We start from the raw sequence: 20993 nt of genomic DNA on the forward strand, positions 1-20993 counted from the left end.
CAGACTGCAGTGTTTATTAGTGTGGCTGCAGATTAGAAGCAGTTGGAAAGCTTTTTAAAAATACAAGGACTGGGGACACCCCTTCCAGACCAATTAAATCAGAATCTCTGCAGATGGGTCCTGCTTATGTGCCTTAAAAACAAATTTGCAGGTGATTCTGACATCAGACAAGGTTAAAAATCAATAATTGTCAAAAAGGCTCTGCTGTTGTGCAGACTCCATTTCTGGCTCTGTCACTTGTGAGATGACCTTGGGCATATGACTTTTCCTCTCAGATCCTCAATTTTCCCATCTGTAAAAATTGGCAAAATAATAGAACCTATCGGACTTATTTAATAGGGCTGTCTTAAGGATTGAATAGGCTGGTGTATTCGATGCAATAAAATTGTACAATGCCTAGCACAGAGTGATCGCTCACTAGATGGTGGCTAGTAATAAAATTAAGGCAGCCCTTTTCAGCAAACAGAGCAAGTCATGAGGCTCTGACCTTAAAGAAGATGTGAGTAGCGTACCCACTCTGCTCTGGATCTCGAGATCAATAAGGACCACTATGATAAAGCAAATGACTCTACAGAACATCTATCTTGCAAACCTCCCATAACAGATGGGGGAAATGATGCTTCTTTGGATAAGACACCAAGTAAAAGCAAACCAAAAACAAAGTAACATTTATATTCTAAGAGATCAGCCCACAAAGGACCCTGAGGAAATAATAGATCACTTTGGGTTTTCAGACCACATTTTGAGAAATGTTGAAGAATGAAAGATGGTCTTCACTGTACCTGGTGGCTTCATCAGCTGTTAAATTTCTAGAGTATGTAGAGTTCACAATACAAAAAAATAACCCTAATGTCTGTTGCCTAATGTCTTATGTTAACTCTTCACCCTCTGTAGGCATGTGAGTTTGTGACCCCTGGTGCATAAACCACTCAGAGACCTTTAAAGTTGAAGCAAAAACCTTCAAACACCCAAGTGGTAGGAAGGATGTAAGAAAAGAGATGTATTGAGAACAGAATTTCTCAAGCCCTAAGAGATATCAAAGAGGGCCACTTCTTTGTAAAGACTAGGTATTAGATCTCAGTTCAGTTTCAAGTCAAGTTTAAAAATCTAGTATTCTATTTTACCTCCAGAGCCAAATAAAGATAAAACTTGCAATCTCATGGTGAATCTGGTAGTAGCCAAATATAAGACACATGAGAGTCACATTCACTACTTCCTGGACAATGTCTTTCAAAGCAGATCTGGTTCATATCTATAAGCATAATCCCCTAATGTGATTATAGAATGGTCTAGGGCAGGGGTCCCCAAACTATGGCCCGCAGGCTGCATGCGGCCCCCTGAGGCCATTTATCCGGCCCCCACTGCACTTCCGGAAGGGGCACCTCTTTCATTGGTGGTCAGTGACAGGAGCATAGTTCCCATTGAAATACTGGTCAGTTTGTTGATTTAAATTTACTTGTTCTTTACTTTAAATATTGTATTTGTTCCTGTTTTGTTTTTTTTTACTGTAAAATAAGATATATACAGTGTGCATAGGGATTTGTTCATAGTTTTTTTTTTTTTATAGTCCGGCCCTCCAACGGTCTGAGGGACAGTGAACTGGCCCTCTGTGTAAAAAGTTTGGGTACCCCTGGTCCAGGGGGAATGTAGAGCCTCCAGGTGAGGGAGGTTCAGATGGAAACTGAGAGGAGGCAACTAGAGGAAAAACAAGGCACTCACTTTCATGCCCACCTGCTTATCAAATGGGAGTCCCTTCTGTTCTTATAGAACAAAGGCAGCTGAATCCCCACCCTCTATGGGAACCTCTCATTCTTACCCAGGGTTTGGTATAACTCGGTCATCTTGGGATGGTCCCAGCATGTGGTCTGAGCCTGGTGGCTACAAACAAAAGCATCAATATCACAAGCATCCACACCACCCCTCACTGCCCTCACACATGCGCACACCACTCAGTGACAGGTTGGATGCAGGAGCTGCAGGATCCAGGGGTGAACCCTGAAGGTCCGGAAGCACAAGGGTTCCCCTTTACCCTAGTAGAATCTTGAACTCTTGAGATGAGTAGGAGGAAGAACTGGGTTGGATGGAGGAATCCCAGAAAATAAGGAGTGACAGGAGCAGGTACAAAGAAAGACAGGTGAAGGAAAGAGTCAGCAGGTAACTTACCTCACTTGCTGAAGGGAACTCTATTGGATGAAATTGCTCTTTTACTAGAGTCAAAGACAAAACTATACTGCTGCCATTTAAAAGTGCTTAGTAGTGTTCTGAGCAACCATTTTTTTGTTTGTTTTTGTTTTTTTAGAGAGACAGAGAGACAGAGGAAAGGAGAGGAAGAGAGATGAAAAACATCATCAACTCATAGTTGTGGCACCATAACTGTTCATTTTTTTTTTCTTTTTTTCTTTTTTTTTTTCTCTTTTTAACTTTTTTTTTGTATTTTTCTGAAGTGAGAAGCAGGAAGGCAGAGAGACAGACTCCTACATGTGCCCTACCGGGATCCACCCTGCACGCCCACCAGTGGGTGATGTTCTGCCCATCTGGGACGTTGCTCCATTGCAACCAGAGCCATTCTAGTGCCTGAGGCAGAGGCCATGGAGCCATTCTCAGTGTCCGGGCCAACTTTGTTCCAATGGAGCCTTTGCTGAAGGAGGGGAAGAGAGAGAGAGAGAGAGAGAGAGAGAGAGAGAGAGAGAGAAAGGAGAGGGGAAAGGGTGGAGAAGCAGATGGGTACTTCTCCTGTGTGCCCTGGCCAGGAATCGAACCCAGGACTTCCACATGCTGGGCCGATGCTCTACAACTGAGCCAACTGGCCAGAGCCATAGTTGTTCATTGATTGCTTCTCATACGTGCCTTGATGTGGGGGGGCTCCAGCCAAGCCAGTGACCCCTTGCTCAAGCTAATGACCTTGGGCTTTAAGCCAGTAACCTTTGAGCTCAAGCCAGTGACCATGGGATTATCAACATGATCCCACTCAAGCCAATAATCTCACATTCAAGTTGGTGAACCTATGCTCAAGTGGGTTGAGCCCACGCTCATGCTGGCAACCTCAGGGTTTTAAACCTGGAACCTCAGCATCCTAGGTTGACGCTCTATCCACTATACTACTACCAGTCAGACACCAATTGTATTGTTAACACCTAGGCAAGAAGGGTTTTCTGCTCTGGGACCCATGCTTTAAAGGATCCCTCAAATTCCAACTATACAAAATAAGTTTATTAAAGAAGACATGCCTGACCAGGCAGTGTCACAGTGGATAGAGCGTCGGACTGGGATGCAGAAGACCCAGGTTCGAGACCCAGAGGTTGCCAGTTTGAGTGCAGGCTCATCTGGTTTGAGCAAAGCTCACCAGCTTGGACCCAAGTTCGCTAGCTTGAGCAAGGGGTTACTCGGTCTGCTGAAGGCCCATGGTCAAGGCACATATGAGAAAGCAATCACTGAACAACTAAGGTGTTGCAATGAAAAACTGATGATTGATGCTTCTCATCTCTCTCCGTTCCTGTCTGTCCATGTCTATCCTTCTCTCTGACTCTCTCTCTGTCTCTGAAAAATAACTAACTAACTAACTAAATAAAATAAAAAGGAAACATAAAAAAAAAAAGAAGACGTGCACTCATGTCACTCAGGATCCAGCACACAACACATAATCCTAAACCTCTGCTCTCATGATTAACATCATTCAACCATAAGGAGAACACTTTATATCTCTTGCCCTATGTACTTAAAACAAGAGACAAATTCATACAGATACCATGAAGGTTTGTGAATTATGCTGCTGCCGATGTCAAGCACTGCTTTGATGTGCAGGGGGAAATTTAAACAGAATTGCCTAGTAAGAAAAAAGACAAATTGATTTGTCAAGTTCTTCCTCTCTCAATAGCAATAGATTCTTCCATAACAATGATTGTTTCTCAGTAGTAACAAACATTGGCTTTCTAGCTTCTCTTTGTGTTCCAATTCATGGTTCTATGACAGTGTGGCAAGTGGGCTTCCATTTGTACTCTTGCCTCAAGCCAGGCAAATGTTAAAAGTTGGCCTGTAGCTAATACAGTAAGATGTGGAAAAAGAAATGTGGTAGAACTATTGGAAAGGAGACAAAATCATCATTATTTGCAACGGATTCAGTTTTCTGTCCAGAGAACACCCAAAGGAATCAATTGAAACACCCATAGATTTAACAAGAGAGTTCAGAAAAGAGTTCAGTGAAGTGGCTGAATACCAGTCAATAATTTTCCTGTAAGCCAGCAACAACCAGTTAGAGATATAATAGAAAAGAATTCGTGATGAAAGGAAAATAGCATAAAATTCTTAGGAATAACTTTAATTTTAAAAAAATGAACAGGCTATACAAAGAAAAAAAAACACCCAAGGATATTTGTATATCTCTCTGCAACCAAGATTTGAATAAATGGAAATTAATAACATATTTCTGAATGGGAAAGCTGTATTTTATAAGAAATCAACTCTTAAAAATTAATTACATGTTAAATTAAATCCAGTCAAAATTTAAACTTATTTTACCTTGATAAAGTGATTCTAAAGTTCACCTAAAAAATAAATAAGGGAGAATGGCAAATCATTTTTGAAAAAGTATAATAATAATGATGGGAAACCTGGTTTACAAGATATATATATATATATATATATATATATATATATATATATATATTATAATATCTAAAACATTATAGTGTTTTCACAAGAATCAACAAAGAAATCAATTGGACAGAAAACAAGGCCTTGAGACTGACCTAGAAAAAAGCTAAGCAACTGATACACAGTAAAAGAAGCAACACAAACCAATGAGTATTGAATTAGTCATCAGTGTTAAATTAAAAAAAAAAAACATACAACAGCTTTAAGAAAATATAGGCAAATGTTTAATCTTGAGATTGGGAAAAACTTTCTAAGCATAAAAGCAATGGGAAAATCATAAAGGTATTGCTAAAGTTGACTCTGTCAAATTTATTGGCAAACACAGACTGGGAAAAATATTTAAAACTTGACTTATGTCAGTATGATATAAAGAGCTCTTAGGAATCAATCAAAAACACCAATACTCAAAATAAAAGTAGAAAGGAACATAAACAGAAGAGATACATACAACTAATAAATATATGAAAAAATGTTCTAACATTAATATTTTATGACATAGAAATTTTTAAATGAATGAAATTGGTGAAGATGAAAAATTAAATTCTCCATGCAGATCTGATGTGGTGAAGGGCACACACTTCTATACTGCTGATGGGAGGTTAAATTTTCTTTCTAGACAGCATATGAGTAATATGCATTGAGTCTTTTAAACATTCATCTCTCTCTCACTCACTCACTCTCTCTCTCTCTTACTCTCTCTTAGCGAGTGAGCAAGAGAGAGAGAGACAGACAAGAAGGGAGAGAGATGAGAAGCATCAATTCTTTGTTGCGTCATAGATGTTCATTGATTGCTTTCTTATATGTGCCTTGATAGGGGGCGGGGGGTGGGGCTTCAGCAGAGCCAGTGACCCCTTGCTCAAGCTAGCAAACTTGGGCTCAAGCCAGAGACCTTGGGTTCAAGCTAGTGACCATGTGGTCATATCTATGATCCCATACTCAAACCAACAAACCCACGCTCAAGCTGGTGAACTCATGCTCAAGCCAGCAACCTTGGGGTTTTTTATCCTGGGTCCTCAGCATCCTAAGCCAATGCTCTATCCACTGTGCTACTGCATAAACATTCATATCTCCTAAATGAACTAAAGGTGCTACAGTATACTAATAAACAATAGGATTAAGTTGAATACCCCAAAAGGTGGCAGCCCTGATCTGGATTCAGGGCATTCCTTTTCTCATTTATAAAATGGAGAGAATTAACAGTACTAATCTCACAATATATACAAGTCACTGAGCATAGTGTCTGGCATCTTCTAAGTAATAAGTAAATGTTAGCATTATATTATATTATATTATATTATATTATATTATATTATATTATACTCTGTTATATTATATTAATTATATTATATTATATATTTCATAGATATAGATAAAATGAAAAGTTGTTAATTTGGACCCATTTGACCTCTAAAATTTATCCTAAGGAAAAAATTCAGGAATTCAGAAAAAAGATATATATACATACAAGGATATGCATCACATCTTCACTTGCATAAGCAACAGTCATGAAAACAGCATCAATATCTAGCAATAACAACAGTTAAATGAGTTATAGTACATTCAACTGATGCTGAAGTATTATACAATCATTTTTAAAAGATTGTGCTTTTCAAGACAGTTTAATGATGCAAAAAAAATGCCAACAAGTGAAACAAAGCAGGATATAAAACTAAACCTACAGTAGGGTCAGATTTTGAAAGATTAATTCACATCTATTTTGTACATAAAGAGGTGCTTAAGAAAAAGGTCAATTAAAATATTGACCAAAATGTTAACAATGTTTATCTCTCCAGGTTGGGATTATAAATTATTTTTTATTTATTGTTCAGTATTTTATACATTTGATAATGAATAGCATTATTCCCATTATCATGTAAGTTGAGAAAGAAAATAGTATATATATACATTTCGATCAGTTGCTTAACTATATGAATGGGCTTCCCTAAGTGCCCATTTTACTGCCATATTCAATGTAAGATATTTGGAAGACAAATGATAAAGACAAACATTTCATTTTGGTTTATTCTTTCCAGTTTTTCTTGTATGTATAAATACTCTCCTCCCTAATAAAGCCTATTCTCTCTTATACCACAAGCCCATTGGGAACAGGGTCAATGACTCATTTATCTGTGTATTCCTACAGTGTCTAACTCATTTGTATCCACTTTGTATGCACTCAGTAATTTATAGGTTTCATTATAATCATAAAAGAGTCTGAAATTCTTCCACCATAATATGCAAATGATCACTGAATCTTAATGTGTTACCGCTCCCAGGAATATTTGCATTTAAATTCATCAATTTTTTCCCCAACAAAGATGTATTAAGATCTGTTGCACAAAGGTGTTGTTTCATAGATGCTATGGGGGATATATAGAAGTCGTTCCTTCCTTTTAAATGCTTATAATCTAAACTAATTGTGGAGTAGGTTTTGAAGGCAGAAGAAGCAAAAAGAGAACAACAGCCATTAAGGAATCTTATGTTAGACACTTACTAGGCAATTGATTTACATGGAATTCTTACAGCAAACCTTTGAGGCAGAATTTTCATCCATATTTTATAAATGTGGAAATGGAGGCTCAGCTAAGTGATTTATACAAGTTCACAGAGTTAATGGCAGAGCTAGGATTTAAATTTTGCCTTCTGAGTTTGAGTCCAGACTGTTCTCTCTTCCTTAATGAACACTGCCGTTCAAAAAAGTGTGTGTGTGTGTGTGTGTGTGTGTGTGTGTGTGTAATTACAGTGCTAATCAGCATCAGGTAAGTGCCATACTAATGATGTAAAATATTATACCAAGAAGCAGTAGAACGATGTTTAAGAATCCAGACTCTGGAACTGACTGCCTGGGTTTGAATTCTGGCTCCCTACTTATTAGCTTACACTCTTGGGCAAGTTACTTACTTCACTTCCCTATCCTTCAATATTCCGTACATAAAATGAGAGCTCATTCCTAGCTCACAGTATTGATATAAGGATAACTTCGTTAATACCAGGGCAGCATCTAGCACTTAGTAAATGGTCGATAAATTTTGGTTATTATTACAGGAAATCAGAAGAAGAAATGAAATCCGACTGGAAATGGATCAGGGAAGGCTTCATGGAGGAGCTGGAAGAAAATGTGAAATGTTAGTGAAGAGCCCTGGGAAAGGGGAATATGGTGGAGGTGGGAAAGGTCAGGCTCTGTGGGGCGTGAGGAGATAGGAGGGGAAAGGTGGCGCTTGGCAGTGGGGGCTATTGGCAGATAGGCTGAGGGTCTTTAATGCGCAGCTTAAAATTCCGGAGTTAAACCAGAATTCAATTTCTGGGCAGCTGAAGCCATGAAAGGTTTTAGAGGAAGATAAAGAGAAAGCCTTCCCTTGGCAGCAATCAAACCTGACAATTTTGCAGTTTAATCCTTGAGCGCTATCCACTGCAGAAAACAGTACGGATTTGACTGAGGGACAGGAAAGGGATAAAATGAGAGAGATTGAAAAAAAGAGAGTGGTCATTTGAGGACTACAGAGATATAACTAGTGGGATGTGGCAGAAATGAAGACGTCCCTAATCCTCAGTGTAGAGGCAGCTCAGGGACTGAGCCCGGAGCCTAAAGTACCTTTTTCGCATTTAGGGCTTGAATTTTCCATCTCCTTTTAGAGCTTCTTTTAACTTCGAGACTGGGCTTTTGGCCAGAGAAGAGGCGGCGTAGGGCATTAGGACCCAGCGATTGTTGTAGTGAGAGAGGTAGAATCTCAATCTCTCAATTTTTCTCTCGAGCTCCCTCCTCTCCCTTTGTCATTCTAGCTGCCTGCTGCCTCCGCAGCGTCCCTCTCGCCTGCTCCGTACCCGCTGCCAGTGCTCTAGACTCACAGGGTGCGCAAAGCAGAGAAGTTCGGACCTTCCTCGGTCACTCCATGGCATCCCCCAGAACCGTAACTGTCGTGGCCCTTTCGGTGGCCCTGGGACTCTTCTTTGTTTTTATGGGGACTATCAAGTTGACCCCAAGGCTCAGCAAGGATGCTTACAATGAGATGGTAAGTGGAGCTAACGGGGTGGTGAGGAGCGCACCCCCAGGGGACAGCGAACACATCTCCCCTTCTTTCTTTCCCAGCCCGGGGTCCCATGCCCTTAACCCCCACCCCTACCCGGACCCTTCCGTCTCCCCAACAACTTTGCAGCTCGGGAGAAGCAGCTGGACGACAGAGATTGCATTTGTGGGCTATGCCTCGAGCAACTGTTCGGGAGCCGCTGAATGCCCGTTGGGGGGAGGGGTCGCCCGGAGGGTCTCCCCCCACCGCCAAGTGATTCGGTAGGGGGGCTGAGACCCGCGTACCACCTGTCACCGGCAGGAACCCTGCCTGCCTCCCAGCACACCCGAAGTCGGGGCAACCGGTCTGCAAGTCGGCTTCTTTCCCTAGGAGCTAAGAGTTTTAGCAAGCTGCAGAGTTTATTTATCTTTGGGAAGAACAAAGGGGAAGAAGGAAAAGGGCTGGGGGAGAACGGGCTACTAAAACGAACAATTTTTAGGGGCGGGAAAGGTATCCCTCGTCGCGGGCGGAGCGCAGATGGTATTAACCTAGCAGCATGGGCGTGTGTCTGTATCCTTGAGACAAAGCAGTCTTGGCCCAAATAAAGGTCACCAAGAGCTTGCTTCTTCCCCTTCTCTCAGCGGACAGCTGGATGTTTTATTTTGTTTTGTTGGTGAGCTAAATGTGCACAATCGGCAAAGTCTGCCTCCTCCCTCCTGCGATAGCACGGAACCCCCTCCGCCTCCTTTGGGTGCTCAGGGCCAGGCCCTCTGCAGGCTTTTCTCTCTGCAGAGTTAGAACCACAGGAGGTGACTGGCCAAATCGTCTCCTCCGCAACCTCGGCGCTGGGCTCTTCTCCCCGGTGGGACGTGAAGAGGACTTGTTCCTCCGCTGTGGAGTGTGAGGAGATGACAGGGGATGTTTCCAGCACTTTCTCGGCCTCCCGCCTCTTGCCCTGTCACTTTGCCTCGATCTCTCCGCCCCAGCTGAAGATAAACTGCTTCCCACTTTTTTTTTCTTTCTTTTTTTTTTCTTTGCCAGACTGTCAGTAATAGGAGGGAGCCCTTTTCGGGGCTCTCAAGGTCAAGAAGGAAAGAAGCTTAGAGGAGGAAAGGGAAGGGAGAGGGGTAAGAGGGACTCCTACTGAGGGCTGAGGCAAGGAGGAATAGCCCCACAGGTTGATCGGAATGCGGAGCTATCCTAGAGCCCACTGCGGAGCTTTCCAGTGACCCTCAACGTGAGCTGCGAATGCACGGAGACCGGCCAATTGTAGATGCTCAGAAAACGTTTGCAGGCGGCTCTGGCTTCCGTCTCAGGGTTTGAGCCGTGCTTTCCAAATCCCCCCTCGCCCCAGGATCACCCTGGGGTGGGGGAGGCTGACTGGGGACCCAGGGACCTAGATCTAGTCCCAGTAGCAAATCCTAATGTATTTCTTCTTCTTTCCCCTCCTCCCAACTTGTTTGACCAGATGGAACGGAAATCAGGTCAAAATGAGTCTCCGAGGCAGCCTGCATTGGAGAGCAGAGCGAGGGAGAAGTGGGGTAGCAGAAGCCACCAAAGCAGAGGGATGGGTGGAGGAGAAATGCCACTACATTTCTGTCTTGGCAGTAGTAATGCAGTGCTAGATTATAAATAAATTATTGTGCTCTTCCTTTTTTTACTTTTCATATATGTATATGTTTTTATGTGCATCTGAGGTATTTTTAAGCTTTCCCTTTCCTTGGGGACACAGTACCCTTCTTCAATATACCTGATGTCCACTGGATACTGCTCTGCTGCCTTCCAGCCCCCTCAGCGGCACTCTAAGTACAGTGTTAGGCTCTGCAGGCACTCCAACTAAGATGGAGTCACCGGGAAGCTTTCTACTAGCTTGGTAGGAGCTCACAGGAGGACCAGCCACAAATGGGTTTACAGTAGGTTTCTTCCTAGAGAGCGGAGCTGTCTATTGCAGTCTAAAGAAAGGCAGAAGAAGAAACAAATATGAAGATTTCACACTATACAAAGGAACATACTTAAATAGGTTTAATCTAACAGCAGTACAGAACCATTGTGTGTGGGTGGGTGGGTGTTTGTACGCACAACTCTGTACTTCTGTGCTTAGGGGCTTCCGGAGGGAATGGAAGAACTACATCTAGCTGGGAGGTAGACTTCATAATAGTATGAAGCTCGAGGGTGATATTTAGATTGCCCTTTCCAGGGTCCCTTCCTGCATTGAGCACTGCACCCCAAACTAGAGTTGGCTGTCTGGGACAGGGCTCACTGAATAGTATCTGGGCTGGTCCGGCTTTATTCTTGAACCCACAGGAAATGGGAACAATTCAGTTCTACTACAAAGAAGGTGCTCAATTTATGTTTGTTGAATGTATGGGTGAATGAATGAGTGACTGTGGCACTGTCTTGATTGGTTACCACCCTTCGGATTTCTCTGACTCTCAATTATGCAATTTAGGAGCTATTTCTTGATTCTTAGAAGGGAGAATCAGGACCCCAACCCTACATCAGTTGAGAAGATTATCTGGGATTTTCTGTTTTCCATTTAGGAATGATTCCTCTGCATTGATGGAGTTAGTCTTGTATTGACTGCAGTAGCTTTTCTTATAACATCTCAAAGTATTGCTGTTGTTATTTTAATATTATTTGTTCTTTAAAACATGTCTGTGAGCCATGGCCAAATGGCTCAGTGGATAGACCATCATCTCTGCACGCTGAGGTCATTGGTTCAACCCCCAGTCAGGGCACATATGAGAAGCAGTCAATGAGTGCACAACTAAATGGAACAACCAAGTGGAACAATGACATGGTGTTTCTTTCTTCTTCCCTCCTCCCTCTCTTTCCCTTCCTTTCTCTCTCTCTCTCTCTCTCTCTCTCTCTCTCTCTCTCTCAAATCAATGAAAAAAATAATAAAAGGTCTCTGTGAGGTAGATTCATTTTATTATCTATTCTTCTTTTACTGATGGATATCTGATCCAAGATCTTAAGGTAAACTGTTGCTGGAGCAGAGATTAGAAGCCAAGCCATGACTCAGTACTCTCAATAGAGGGATCATTAAATGGTGACAACTGCTTTTTTTTTTTTTTTTGGATGTCAGAACTTACAACTGATTCTTGAAAATATCTGGCATTTTATTTCTCCTTTTTCGTATCAATTCAACTGCCCCAATTCATACCTTGATGTTTTGTTTTATTTTCAAACCAATTCTTTCAATTTCAGACTTTTTTCCCCTTTTCTGCCAACTTTTTTTTTCTTGTTTCAAAACTACTAGTAGTACTATGCTTAGATGTTATCATCTCTCTGAAGAATTCCTGCTAAAAACCAAACAGACAAACAACCATGAACTTCTTTCCTTTCTCTATTGGGAAAGCCAGGAGAAGTTAGTGGAAAAAGTACAGGCTTTGAATCATACAGGTTTGGGTTCAAATCCTAACACTCTTACTGTCTCAGTTTTCTCATCTGTAAAATGATAATAATACCTACTTCAGAAGATTGTTGTAAATATTAACAGAGATTACATATGGAAGCATATGGTACAGTGTTTGCATATGATAGGTGTTCAAAACATGCTCTTAGTGAAGTGGTAAGGAGGATTGATTCTATTTTATGCAGTGGATCTCTGACTAAATTGAGGGATTGGAATCAAGCATTTAGATTAGTTTAAGGGATTAAAATCAGGCATTTCAGAAGAGCAAGGTATTATTTTCCTTTGCCCTGATGAACAGACTTTATGCCCTCACCTAGTATTGAAAACACCACACTTGCTGCTGGGTAATGCACACTGGATCCCATGCAGAATTTCCAGGTGCCTCTCTTGAATAGCCCATTTTGTGTATGTTGTCTCAAACTCTCCTCCAGATTTAGCAAGTTGTCATTATAGAGTATTCTAAATCCCATGTGAATTCAACATGACCAACTACTCCCTTGACTAAATGCCTTCATTAATTCATTTGAAATTGGGAGAGATCGCTTTCCAATGCTGCTAAACAGTTTCCTGTGCAGTGATGAGGAAAATGTGAATGCGTGACTTGCTGTACATTGGTATTCAGCTCTTTTTTCCCCCCAAGATTTTATTTACTGATTTCTTAGAGAGAGGAGACAAAGAAAGAGAGAAAAATGGGTGGGGGAGCAGGAAGGATTAACTCTCTGCTGTTACTTGTCATGTGTGCCTTGACTATGCAGGTCGAGGGTTCTGAACCAGCGACCTCAGCATTACAGGTCTATGCTTTATCCACTGCACCACCACAGGGCAGACTATATTCAGCTCTTGATAGCAGAGGTTTCATTCTGTAAGCACAGGGGCCACATATGAAATAGTAAGAAAACACCCCAAATCCTGTCACAATGAAGCGAAGGGATTTTTGGCTTTCAGGAAGGGCAAATCTGGTTTCTTTTCATCCCCTCATAGGGAAGGTTTGTTGATTTCATTTATATGTTTATCTATAGTTAAGTGTCCTCCTTTTCATGTAACTCTGGGGAAGCACTCCAGATATGTTTGAGCAGTTTATTTAATGTTCATAGGTAATCTTTTATGCTTCCAATCACTGCCATTAATTGCTCTCCAACTAGGCAATAAAACAGTAATTCACTGATGCTTAGACTGCTCTCTGAGGTAGCATAGTACATTTATTCCCTCAGAGAGGAAGGTGACCCTGAGATGTAAAGTGACTTTGCTTAGTTCACACAGCTAGGCCTCCCAAGCTAAACTGTATTGAAACTTATACCAGGGAGTTTGTAGCCTGTTGGTGGCCAACTATGCTTGTTTTAGAGTGACCTTTTGTGTGTGTGTGTGAGAGAGAGAGACAGACAGCTAGACAGGGACAGACATGAGAAGCATCAATTCTTCATTGTGGCACCTTAATTGTTCATTGATTGCTTTCTCAAATGTGCCTTGACTGGGGGGTTCCAGCCGAGTCAGTGACCCCTTGCTCAAGCCAGCAACCTTGGGCTTCAAGCCAATGACTTTGGTGTCATGTCTATGATCCCACGCTCAAGTCAGAGACCTTGAACTCATGCTGGTGAGCCCAGGCTAAGCCGGATGAGCCCTCACTCAAGCTGGTGGCCTCAGTGTTTGGAACTGGGGTCCTCTGTGTCCTAGGCCGATGCTTTATCCACTGTGCCACTGCCTGGTCAGGCTAGAGTGACTTTTGACTGACAGTAGAAGTCAGACTCTTTTGCCCCAAAATGCAATTGGGGAGGGATTCACCTTAGTAGACCAAGTTTCCCAGCTTCTTTAGGTGAGCATTATATGACAGCCATTATATATTATAGCTATTATATAGTATAGATTATATTTAATGCTTAAAAGGTATTTATCATTCATATGGATATTTGGCAATGAAACATGTGTGGCCTTGTATTGAATTGAAGAAATGATCTATGATTCACATGTGGCATTTTATCCCACAAAGATTCAGGGAAGTCATACTTGAGTCAGTACATTTTGTAGCACTTATGTAGGCTTTATGGTGTGAGATAGCAACCAGGCAGAGTTTCCCGGGTTTTTTGTTGTTGTTGTTTGTTTGTTTGTTTTTATAACAGAGAGAGAGGGACAGATGGGGACAGACAGACAGGAATGGAGAGAAATGAGAAGCATCAATTCTTTGTTGTAGCTCCTTAGTCTCCTTAGTTGTTCAATGATTGCTTTCTCATTTGTGCCTTGACTGGAGGGAGGGGGGCTGCAGCAGAGCAAGTGACCCCTTGCTCAAGCCAGAGACCTTTGGGCTCAAGCCAGCGACCATGGGGTCATGTGTATAATCCCATGCTCAAGCCAGTGACCCCACTCAGGCTGGTGAGCCTCCGCTCAAGCCGGTGACCTTGGGATTTCGAACCTGGGTCTTCCGCATGCCAGTCAGATGCTCTATCCACTGCAATGCCACCTGGTCAGGTTTTTTTTTTTTAATTAATGAACTTAAATTTGGGGAGGGAAGTTATAGGTTAGAGAAAAATTGAGCAGAAAGTAGTTTCCATATACCCCCTTCCCTCCTATTTCCTACTATTATTAACATCTTACATTAGTGTGGTATATTTGTTCCAATTGATGCACCAATATCAATACATTGTTATTAACTAAGTCCATAGTCTATATTAGGTTCACTCTTTGTCTTGTACATTGTATAGACTTTGAGAAGTATTTAATGATATGTATGTGTTTTCTTTTTGTTGTTCTTCTGCTTTCATATAGTTTATTCCCTGCAAATTTTATTGAAGTATAACATACATACCGAAATGTGCACATTAAGTATACAGTGCAAGGAATTTTTAGGACACTCCTGTATAACCAGCACTCACATCAAGAAACAGCACATGACTAGCACCTCAGAAAACCCGCCATGGCCCCTTCCAGTTACTATCTCTACAAGGGTAATTGGTATCTGGACTCTACAATATGTTAGTTTTAATAGCTTCTGCCCATTATATAAATGGGATGATTCAATATGTCAGCCAAATTAATTTTTCTTTTACTTAATTGGCATAAGTGAACTAAAGTGGACCAAACCACTTGCCCCCTGTTCCCATTTTATCCTGGTATCTGGCTTGGGTCTGTTATTAATTGTAATCAAAGATAAATATTACTCGACAGTTTTGAGCTGTTCAAGTTTAATGTCATTAATATGAGATCATAGACCCTGGGGTGTTGTGAAGAATAAATGACAAAAAAGGCATGATTAAAGAAAGACTCCATATGCTTCTGACTCATGTCTGAATCATTTCCTCATACCACAAGAATAGACCTGCTTGATTCAACACTATTATCATTAATTACTGGCTTGCAAACTTATAGATTTCTTCTTTTTTTAAATAAAATATTTTTTTATTTATTGATTTTACAGAAGGGGTGGGCAAGAAGTATCAACTCATACTTGCTTCACTTTAGTTATTTATTAATTGCTTATCATATGTGTCTTGACTGGGCAAGCCCAGGGTTCCGAACCCACCACCTCAGCACTCTGGGTCAACACTGTAGGCACTGCACCACCACAGACCAGGCTCAAACTTATGGATTTTTAACTGTGTAGTTCATTAATGATAAAATATGTGCCTTTGGCCATTGATTGATGTTATGATTCTTAAATCTCCAAAATGCTTTAATTTACAAAAGAAGAAACTGAGGAAATCAAATACTTAGTAATTTCCTACATGCAATTTAGGGACAAAAGGAAAATTGGAATTTAGCTTATTTTAGGAATCCCAGTTCAAGGATGTTGCTGGATGATTGCCTTTGATTAAGGGAGTTGAAACCTGCTCTTTCCTACTTTCTTTCCTGAAAAGGAGACTGTGATTACAGGGTCTAGGTCATTGCAATGGAAAGGAAACAGCCCTAACAAAGTGAATTGCAAGAGTCTTTTAAGAGAGTCATTCCATCAACTCTCTTTATTGTTACTATCAGAACAATTAAAGTCTTCAGAAAGCTTGTTACTATAGATGCAAGACATATGCCCCTTCTATTGTTAGAACTGAGGTGGCCCGGACAGAATATTGATGGGACTGGCAAACTTTTGATGTTTCATCTTACTCCACAGGAGAAAGAAAAAGGGTTTCTTATAATGCCAAGACCCTATCTAAACTTAGTTCTATCTTTTTTTTTTTTTAAAAAAAGATTATTTATTTAATTTTTTTTACACAGACAGAGAGACAGTCAGAGAGAGGGACAGATAGGGACAGACAAACAGGAACAGAGAGAGATGAGAAGCATCAATCATCAGTTTTTTGTTGCTACACCTTTGTTGCTCACCGACTGCTTTCTCATATGTGCCCTGACCATGGGCCTTCAGTGGACTGAGTAAATTTTGTACTCAAGGCAAATAGGTTCACTTATTTCACCTTAGTTGCAGCCCTGCTAAGGAAAGTGAGGCTCAAGGAGATGAAATGATTTGCCTATGTACACTCAAGTAGAAAGTGGCAGAGATAGGATTTGAAACCAAGACTGTTTGAATCCAAACCCATGCTTTGTTCACTGAACCATCCATCTTTTAACAGTCCTCATAAAGGATTATCTTGTGCCACTCATGACAATTAAGCAAGGAAACAAGGGTACATTCTCTTGTTCAGAAGTAAGAGAAATGGCTTATCATTTGTTCCAAACACTCTTCTAAGTGCCTGGTGCTTCTGAGAGGTCAAGTTGGCTTTCTGCCCATACTTGTCTTGCATCTGGTGCTTCTGACTATTCTCTTTTTTATTTTTTATTTTTATTTTTTAAAAATTGTTATAGTTGGAATACAATATTAGTTTCAGATGCACAACATAGTGATTCTACACTTAAATACCTTACAATGTGATCACCATGAGAAGTCTATTAACCATCTGTCACTGTACAAAGTTATTAACAACATTATTGACTATATTCCCTGTTCTATACACTATATCTCATGGCTAGAAGTTATTTTTTAACTAGAACTTTGGACCTCTTTCTCCCCTTTACCTTTTTCATTCATCTCCCCACTACCTCCCCTCTGGCAACCATCAGTTTGTTCTCCGTATTTATGTGTCTGTTTCTGTATCACATATAAGTGAAATCATATGGTATTTGTCTTTCGTTATGACTTATTTAACTTAGTACAGTACCCTCTAGGTCCATCATCTATGTTGCCTCAAATGGCAAGATTTCATTATTTTATATTGTTGTGTAACATTGTAGTGTGTGTGTGTGTGTGTGTGTGTGTGTCTGTAAGAGAGAGAGAGAGAGAGATCTTCTTTATCCATGCATCTATAGATGGATATGTAGGTTGCGTCCATATCTTGGCTACTGTAAATGAACATGGGTTGCATATATCTTTTTAAATTAGTGTTTTAATTTTGTTGGTGAGTATGTGGAGAAAGGGAACCCTTGTATACTGCTGGTGGGATTGTAAATTGGTTCAGCCACTATGGAAAACAGTATGGAGGCTGCTCAAAAAACTTAGGTATAGAACTATCATATGACCCAACAATTTCACTTCTGAATGTTCATTTGACTAATCTCTTCTAAAACTCCTCTTGGCCTCCAAGACCCTATCTCTGCTAGTTTTCCTCATATACTTTTCAGACCATACTTACTTCTGTTTACTTTGTGAACACAATTCCTCTCCCCATTTCTTAAATGTCTGTCATACAAATTTTCCCATTATATATATTCTATCTGGGCATACTGATAACAATCCATTCTGTATTTTTACCCCAGACTCTTCTCACCAACTGGTTACCAGACATCTCCACTTGGGTTTCTTAGAGATACTTCAACTCAGAAAAACCCAAATTGAATTTCTTATTCCTTACTGCCTTCTGCCACCCTCAACCAGTTCCCCTGTGTGCATTCCCAAACTTCTAGTGAGGCACCCAAGCCAGAGACCAGAGAATCTTTCTTTTATGTCTCTTTCCTTCAGTGTCCACATCCAATAAGACACGAAATTCTGTTGATTTTGCATTCAAAGTATTCTTGACCCTGTTCTCTTTCCTTTATCTTTTCTATCATTACTCTAGTCCAGGCCTCTCACCTGGTTTCCTTGCTTCCAGGCATACCTCTCCCTACCCATCCGGCATATTATTTCCAGAGGCTTCTTCCTTAAAAGCAAATTATGTTGCTTCCCCTGGATTATAGGATAAAATCCAGCTCCACAACACATTAGTGATCTGATTCATATCTATCTCCCCTGTGTCATGTCTCCCTTCCCTCCCCTAACCTATGCTGAACTGGGGCGGTATTCACAACACATCAGTCTAATTTGTTTTTCAGGGCCTTTGCTCATCTAGCCAGCTTCCCCTGCCTGCAATATACTTCCCTTATTGGTCTTGCAAACACCTGCTCTTCTTTGAAGATTCTACTCTAGCTTTCCTCAGTCTCCATCCAGGGATACTTGACCATCCCCACTGGTACGCCTCCACTGTACCCACTTATATAATTTTATTCAGTACCTGTACTAATTTATTGCAATTATGTATTTGCATAACTTTTATTCCTCTTATAATCTCAATCTTCAGGAAGACAGAGCCTATAATAATTGATATCTGTATTCAGAGTACCTAGTCCAGTGCTTAGCATGAGGAGACAATAAATACTGAATGAACTAATGGATACTTAATGAAGACCAATCAGTGGACCAACCTAATAAGACACTTAATAAAATCTCATCAATTTAGTTTGAAATGAGGATCAGGCCACTCTGAATAGTGCAAATTATGATTATCTATTACTCTAAGGTCAATATAATTCTATTATTTTGTAATATAGCCAGTGACTCCTTCCTCTGTCCTATGATGTCTCCCTTTGGGCTACAATTAGACATTGTGCAGACCTATTATATACCACTAACCATGCTGCTTTATAATGCTGTTTATGTATCTGTTTCCCCCCACTAGACCAAGAGCTTCTTGACCCTGTCTTATCCATCTGTATATCTCCATCGAATAATCCATAGTAGGTGTTCAATAAATATTTGTTGAATTAATGAACTTGAACCAGGCTAATCATAATGCCTTGTAAAAGGCCTGGGAATTTTTCTCAATGACCCTGAGAATGATTTTTGTCTTACTATATTTTAAAGATGCACAAGGGGCTAACATCTACACACATTTTAAATTTTCTACTTGCTTAGCACACACTTTCTTTTTTCTTTTTTACAGATTCCACAAATATAAACTCCAGCTCAGCTGAAGTTTCTGAATTATCACAGATTCCAAATTAGGGAAGTCCAAATTAGTGAGGCTTTACCATACTGTGCTTTGCCTTGTTTCATTTATTTATATTTATATTCATATCTATCTGCATTTGGACAAGGCAGGCACTAAAAAATCTGAATGTGGCTAATCTGTGCCAGTTTATTTGGGACTGATAAAATTTCCTTTAAATTCTTAATGTTTATGATTTACAATCAGAAAAAAAATCCAATAATACAGCCAAATTCTTGTACCTCTTACGCTGTTACTAAGGTTTAATCAGGGGTCCCCAAACTTTTTACACAGGGGGCCAGTTCACTGTCTCTCAGACCGTTGGAGAGCCGCCACATACAGTGCTCCTCTCACTGACCACCAATGAAAGAGGCGCCCCTTCCGGGAAGTGCGGTGGGGGGCCGGATAAATGGCCTCAGGGGGCCGCATGCGGCCCATGGGCCGTAGTTTGGGGACACCTGGTTTAAATCACAGGGATCTCAGCAGATTACTTGTTTTTTTTTCCTTTTCTTAATTACTAGGCTTTTATTTAGGGGAACACTAAAAAATGGGACACCCTTGGCTGGTGTGGAAAGGGAATGGTGGGGAAGGAGGGACTTGCTTGTGTTTTCTTTGTTCTAATGTTAAAGTCATAATTAAAGCAGTGATTTTCTTATGGTGTTCCACTCTAGAAACGTGCTTACAAGACCTATGTCCGAGCCCTTCCTCTGCTGAAGAAAATGGGGATCAATTCCATTATCCTCCGTAAAAGCATTGGTGCTCTTGAAGTGGCCTGTGGCATTGTCATGACCCTTGTGCCTGGACGTCCCAAAGATGTGGCTAACTTCTTCCTGCTCTTGCTGGTGTTGGTTGTTCTTTTCTTCCATCAGCTAGTCGGTGATCCTCTCAAACGCTATGCCCATGCCCTGGTGTTTGGAATCCTACTCACCTGCCGCCTGCTGATTGCCCGCAAGCCTGAAGACCGGTCTTCTGAGAAGAAACCCTTGCCCATGGGCAATGTAGGAAATGAGGGAAAGGCTGAGGAGCAACCCTCCTTATATGAGAAGGCCCCTCAGGGCAAAATGAAGTTGTCATAGGAAAGTGGAAGTGCAAAAAGTAGACCTTCCAGGCAGTTGCCTCCATGATACCCAGGAAGATGTCAGCGGGTATTTTTTTATTTTATTTATTTATCTTGGGGGAGAGGAAAAAATACAAAATCTACAAATGAATGGCCCTATTGGCTTGTGTACACCTATACCCTAAAATGACCTCCCCACGTAGACATATGTGCACCACCTTTAATCACTTGGGGCAACTCACATCTTGCTGCATGTACATGTATATGGCTAACTATTGAAGTGTTTTTGTGAGATAGACTCCAGCAAGCATGTGACTGTGAGATTGTATGTGTGAGAAAATGTATTTACTGTGTATGTGTGCATGCACATGCGGAGAAGACTGATCTTGAACTAATCCTGCATAAGTATCCTCCCCTTTATAGACTTAGTCTAGTGAAGACAGAATAAAATAAACCTCTTCTAAAAAGAATCTTACTTTTGGTATTAAACAGTGAGGTGTTCCCATGGATGGGGAAATCCCTTGATAGACTAAGCTGAAAACTTATACCTACCACTTTAAGAAAAAAGTTCCTCTACTTTGAGGCACTGAGTTATATGTAGAATTAATTAGCCTCAACTTGTAACAGTTGTTTAAATTTGAAATACT

General features: G+C 40.8%; 1 protein-coding gene across 3 annotated transcripts in view; it reads left to right on the forward strand.

Moving 5' to 3' along the window:
- TMEM35A (transmembrane protein 35A) overlaps positions 1-20707 on the forward strand; it is a 31122-nt gene extending 10415 nt beyond the window's left edge. For 2 of the 3 annotated variants that reach the window (XM_066250075.1, XM_066250076.1), the window contains 3 exons: positions 7696-7813; positions 8431-8660; positions 19961-20707. In XM_066250075.1, coding sequence (XP_066106172.1) covers positions 7729-7813; positions 8431-8660; positions 19961-20365 — 720 coding nt within the window. In that variant the 5' untranslated portion in view covers positions 7696-7728 and the 3' untranslated portion in view covers positions 20366-20707. The remainder of the gene's footprint in view (positions 1-7695; positions 7814-8430; positions 8661-19960) is intronic. The other variant, XM_066250074.1, reaches the window with a different exon arrangement.
- The last annotated feature ends 286 nt before the right edge of the window (positions 20708-20993 follow it).

The sequence above is a fragment of the Saccopteryx bilineata genome, chromosome X (genome assembly GCF_036850765.1).
Source record: "Saccopteryx bilineata isolate mSacBil1 chromosome X, mSacBil1_pri_phased_curated, whole genome shotgun sequence".
Classification (NCBI taxonomy): domain Eukaryota; kingdom Metazoa; phylum Chordata; class Mammalia; order Chiroptera; family Emballonuridae; genus Saccopteryx; species Saccopteryx bilineata.